The sequence below is a fragment of the Cricetulus griseus genome, chromosome 4 (assembly GCF_003668045.3).
Source record: "Cricetulus griseus strain 17A/GY chromosome 4, alternate assembly CriGri-PICRH-1.0, whole genome shotgun sequence".
NCBI lineage: Eukaryota > Metazoa > Chordata > Mammalia > Rodentia > Cricetidae > Cricetulus > Cricetulus griseus.
Window position 1 is genome coordinate 27841721 of NC_048597.1, and position 6000 is coordinate 27847720.

General features: G+C 45.0%; 1 protein-coding gene across 5 annotated transcripts in view; it reads right to left on the reverse strand.

Moving 5' to 3' along the window:
• Positions 1–4790, reverse strand: part of Vgll3 (vestigial like family member 3) — a 47577-nt gene extending 42787 nt beyond the window's left edge. For 3 of the 5 annotated variants that reach the window (XM_027412426.2, XM_027412423.2, XM_027412422.2), the window contains exon 1: positions 4635–4790. In XM_027412426.2, the coding sequence (XP_027268227.1) occupies positions 4635–4760 (126 nt within the window). In that variant the 5' untranslated portion in view covers positions 4761–4790. Of the gene's footprint in view, positions 1–4320; positions 4569–4634 lie in introns of those variants that run through there. The other 2 variants (XM_027412425.2, XM_027412424.2) reach the window with 1 other exon arrangement.
• Between the last annotated feature and the right edge of the window lie 1210 nt (positions 4791–6000).

Consider the following 6000-nt stretch of genomic DNA (forward strand, 5'->3'; position numbering starts at 1 on the left):
CTTCTTTTTGCTGGGAAGTAACTAGGAACATGAAACTCTGAACAACTTGAGCTCCTAAGGCTTTGTTGTCCAGTTAACTTATGTATCATGGAATTACAGAGGCTGCTCTTTTTCAAAGGAGCCCTGTCTAAATCCTGACAAATATACTTAAGTCCTTGCTTGCAGTTAAAAGAAAATTAAATCCCAGCCTTAAATAATTTGACTGTGCAATGAAACTATTTAGGTTAAAACTGAGTTCTTCCCTCTGAATGAATCTAATGTTACGTTTGAATACCAATAAAACTGGGGCACATAAACATGGTACTTAATGCCACTGGGTGCATTTTATTTAAAATTAACAAATGTTCATTTGCTAGGTAGGTATACAATTTCTTCAAAAAAAAAAAAAAGATGTAACACAGACATCAAGAGTCATAAACACAATACAACGATTTGCAAAAAGGGATTTGTTATTTCTAAACTTTAAGAAGTACACTACCAAGGACTTGGAAAGAATATCAAGCTCCAAGGCCAAAGAATCTACTGCATATTAATCTTCTTTACCCCCCCCCCAAAAAAAAAACAGTTGATTGGGATACTAAAGACAAAAATTAACCTGTTGTGTAACTAGGGGGAAATGCTTGGGAAAGTGCATGATATAGTAGAAGGATGTTACTCCAGGAAAAGAGATCTGCTGGTCCTGATTCTGTTACCAATGAGCACAGACATGTTAGCCAGGAATTCCAAGCCCCATTGTGCCTGAATTTTCCCATTTATAATAATAATGTTCCCCACCCTCTAGGATTTTTCCCATGTGAGAAACAGAATCTCAGAGTCATTTTGTAACTTAACCAAGATGGCAGAAGACAGAAAATGAGTTTGAAAAACTCCTTATAAATATTACTGGAGTTTTGCCTCCCCCCACAAAACTTTTTTTCTTCTCTCTTTTTTTTAAGAGATGGCCTGTGTGTATTATCACTCAGCTGCTATCCTTGAAGAAGAGAGAATGAACATGTTCTAACTTGCAGGAAGCTGAAAGTGACCATTAAAAATCTATATAGATGTAGAAATTCAGCTGCTGCTCTCTGTCATTTCATGTGAAAGCCTGACATTTAGTGTATTCTTAATTTAACATTCTTAATATGGGAGGGGAATTAGACAACAGACTGTCTGCCTTTAAGATGAGAAGTCCACTGGGTATGTAGGGAATCTATGATTTCATATTGTTGCCCTCAATTTTTCCTGACACGTATTTCGAAACTCTGTGCTGTTTCCTACTGTCACTGGTAGAATACAAGTGCATTCCTTTCTGTTCACGTTCTGCAGTGTCATCAGCCTCAGACCATGTGCTGAGACTGACTCAAAGCTTCTCCCAGGGAGAGATGGAGGAGGATTGTCTGGAGGCTATGGGAGATGGTGAGGCTGGGGACTATGCTGTTCTGAATCTCTCACCAAGTTCCAGCCCTGCAAAGTTCACTGGAAGATTGGAGTCCAGAAAAAAAAAAAAAAAAAAAAAGATTGGAGCCCAGCACATAGTCTCTAGGAATTAACTCCAAGGATCATAAATTTACTCTTCAGACATTTGCAGATTAGTCTGATTGGTTTAACAGGAGGAAGACGCTGCAGCATACCAACTGTGCACAGATTACAAGGCTTTTGAAATACACATCTGCTACCTACCCACAAAAACGACACGTTCAATCACAAACCAGGCTGAAACCTTTCAGGTGGAGAGGGAAAGCTGGTGATGCACACAGTTAGAAAACAAAGTTCTTTCATTTGGAAAATAATTTTCAGTGAGGGAAAGTGCACCCCTGCTTAAGACCAACCATAATGAACTATTCTTCAGAGGGAGAGGGTGTGTGTGTGTGTGTGTGTGTCCACTCACACACACATTAGTGGTATACTGCTTGCCTAGCACATGTAAGAATCCACATTTGGTCCCCTTTTCTTCCAGAAAAACAATAAAAACAACACACAAAACTTGAGGAGACAGTACAGCTAAGGGATACATTACTATAACTGCCTGCAGAAACAGCACAACTTTTCTCCAGCCTCCCATCCAGCATTTACAGAATGGATAGCCATTAAGATTTTTGGATCATACTGTCTTTCTTTGTGTGTGTTTCCTTTCTTTTCTTTTTTCCTCCTTAACAAATCAAATGCTTGGTTTGTTTTTGTTTTTGTTTTCTTTTAATGCAGGAAGAGTTGTAGCCCTCATATTTGTCTCCCAAGCAATATGCTATTAGGGGGTCAAACCCCATGTACGGCAAAAACAACCTTCATGGATAATAGTGATAAAACTTTATGGAATGCAGAAAACAACCAAAATATGTATTCTCAGATGACTGCATTAGGGCCAAGCCAATATTATTCCCACTTCACCCACGCACTGCATAGTCTAAAAATGTTGTCAGGCTGATAAGAATTTCCTGACTTACTCTTTCTTCCAATAGAAAATATAGGTCATCAAAATAAACTCTGACAGTAAAAGAATGGTAAGACACTGTTGACTCTCTCTAATCCCTCAGCCAATAATAATCAAATAGTCTATTTACCAGAGAAAAATCTGAATATCAAATAAGCCAATTAGCCAGAGAAGTATGAAAGTTTCCATGTACACCTTCCAAACTAAATCCTTCCAAACTGAGCCAAATATCTAGTTACAGGATGCCGACGGAAGTTCAGAGTATAGCAGAAGCTGGGCATTGTGTAACTTCTCAACACAGATAGTTCAGACCCTTTTTGTGTCTTATTTTTAATTCATTTGTCAGCTTGTTGATAGTTTTAGCAAAAGAATGGAATTTGGGGTTGCAACTTATGAATATCACAAAATAAGGTAAAGTACTTAGAGTGAGTCCTCATTGAAAACTAGCTCTCACAGTTAGTAGTTTTTAAGTTATCTAATAAAGACTGATATTTTTAGCTGAAAGCGTATTTATATTGCTGATATCTACTATCAACTCCTACTTTAATGGAATTAATTCTATAATTCTATAAGAGATGTTACCCACAACTTCTACTATCCCTTGCTTTTTCAGAAGAGAAAGTTATCTCTCTGAATATTTAGAAACATCTCAGTCTGTTGCTCATTCCACATTCCAACTGATAATTGAAGGCCTCTACAGCATCAGAGATGAAGACAAACGAAGCAAAGGGTGCTTTATGCAGAACTGGTTGTTAGTAACAACCAAAGTCTCTTTGCCTTGCTTGAACATACAATACTACTATTTTGGATATGTCAAAGAAAGCATGAGTAACCAAAATGTTTTCAATTGTCACCCTTGACCACAAAATAGAAAAATGCTTGCCCATCTCTCCCATGAAAGCTCACTTTGCTTTGAAGTGGTAAAGCTGCCAAATATTAAAGAAAATAAAACAATTAATACTAGCAAGAAAGTGGGCTCTTCTGTCATTTGTCTCATTGGTCTTCATTAAGATGGGGCTGTTTAATGGTGACTCCTGGACTTGAACCCTTTCGGGGTTAGCTGAATTTGACAGCCACTACATTTTAAACAGAGAGCAATCTTCTCCGTTCCCAGCGAGTAGCCCTGTACTTCTAGAAAAGGGACAGAGGCAACGGAAAAATAGGGACTCAAGGTTCAGATTCCTACAAGGGCCAAACCATGAAGGCCAGAATATAACTACAGCTTCTAAGAAATGAAAATAAGACAATAAATTCCATAAATTGTTATTTTCTAACTATATCTGGCTGCATTTTTAAGTTTCAATGAAATCAGCCTGCTCTAATCGCCATAGTCCAAGGACTCTGATTTGGGCCAGTCCCTTGCCACATGCACGTTTTACTGTTTTTAAGGTAGTGATAACTAAATTTTGGTGCACTTGCTATGTGGCCACAGAGTACTACTCAAGGGTCCCTAGTGTCAAATTTTCCAGTGTCTACTCTTCCTTGTCACCCTCTAAAAGCCAGGTCCTTTTTACTGACATTTTCAGTGTCTCGGCTGGGTGGGGCCCGGACATGCCGATACTCAAGGCTACCTCTGGGCTGAGAAACACGGGTCTGCTGATGGACACCACCGACAAGCTCTGGGCTTCGTTAGGAACAAAAATGAATGAAGAGCCTCTTAGGCTACCAGTCATCGAAACCACAGCCCCGGGGAGGAAGGCAACGGATAAGTTCTAGAAGCACTGACTGCGTCTTCTATCAGACCAGAGTTTCACCCTAAAAGTCCCAGAACGACAATTTCGTGAGCTCATTGTTCAGGTAACCTCTGCTACCTCAGTGAGCGGCACACCTTCTCGTCTTAATCCAGAAAACGCTGGAATACTCACTCCACTTGCCCAAGGAAACCAAGTATTCGGATAAAAAAGTTTACTCACACAGTCCTAAGACAGATAGATGCCTTTGGTGAGCTTCAGAGAACTGAGTCCTAAGGACCTGCGCAGCTAGGGGCAACCGCCTCTGAGTCCAGGTGACACAGCTCAAAGAAGCCCCCGGCCAGGTAAAGCCTCTCCAGGGATCGCAGCCCTGCCACCCGCAATTCTGCCCTGCTATCTTTTTCTTTCTTGGCTCCCGGCAGGTCCCAGAGCATCCTCCGTGCCTCGGGTCCCGGCGGGACAGGGCTGGAGCCCCACAACCGATACCGGGTGCCCCTCGTCCCCGCCCCCGGAAGGCTGCCCGGCCGGTGACTCACCTGCTGGCCAGGTTGGGGCGCCGGATGATAGCAGGCTGTGGGGCAGGTTGCAGCAGCCACGGGGTTGGGCAGATACTGGGGCGCTCCATACGGCTGGGGGTGATACATCACCTCCGCACAACTCATGGCAGCGGGGCCAGCGGCGGCCCCGGAGTCGCCGCCGTTCTACGCGCTGGCGCGAGGGGCGCCACCGCCACCGCCGCCGCAGCTGCTGTCCGCGTCGCTGCTGCTGCTGCTGCTACTACTGCGGCGAAGGCGGGTCCTCGGCGGCCTCGGGCTCCACGCCGGGAGCGAGCTCGGGAGGGGTTGGCAATCAGCGGCGGCCCATGCGCGGGCACCTTCATTTTCAGCCCCTCCGGGTGCCCCCTCCGCTCGCGCTTATATAGCGACGGGACGACGCTGCCCCCCGCCCTGCCGCAGGGGCATGACAGCGCTGGGCTCAGTCTCGGGCGGCGGCACCCGTGGCAGACGCATATACCGCAGCGCCAGTTGCAGCCGCAGCAGCAGCCGAGTCCCCGATCCAGCTGCCCCAGGAGCGGGGCGATGCTTTGCATACACACAATGCACTCCCGGGGCTCGTCCTATCACCAGCGCGGGCGACTGGGCGAGGACCGGGAGGCGGGGGCCGGGGAGCCCGGAATGTGGGGAGGCGGGGAGCTTCCCTCCCTAGCTCTCAGGAGCATTTTATCTGCAAAGTTCCACCAACTCCAGTCCACAGCGGGCGGGTCGCCCAGCAGGGGGACCCTGGGGAGGGCGGTTGCGGATTGGAGCGAAGTTTGCAGCCCTCTCCGCCTCCGGGCGAGCGATGATGGTGGGAGGAGATTGGTATGCGAGAAGCTCCGCGCCCACAGAACTCCGCGGGTCCCCACCCAGTCTCGGTCACCTGGCCGCTGGGCCAGGGTTGCCCAAGTCCTAGGAGTTTTTGCACCGAGCATCAACTCCGACAAAGGTTGAACAAGATCAAAGGAAATCCAAGAGAGTTATAAAACAGACCAGGGTTAAAATACAGAATTAGTTCCAGTATTAAAAATAAACCAAAGTGAAAGTTAACATTGCCTTGAGTGCCCACAGGTCAACAATACGTAGTTCCCTTGGAGCATCTTCACTGGAAAGGCACATCTTGGTGGCTTGTCATCCTGGAAGAATGTATGTCTGTTCCTGGCATTTACCGACTGGTTTGAATGCAGCAAGAAAAAATAATTGGCTACGATGCTGCTTGCGTGTAAATGGATTAAAACATGCAAAATGAAATAAAAACTCTATTTTTAAGAATATTTTTATACTCCAGTATAGTCATAAGATCTAAAACTCAACCTTTCCCTCCCTTGACAAAGGGAAATTTTTGTAACAGAGACGAAAGGGCATA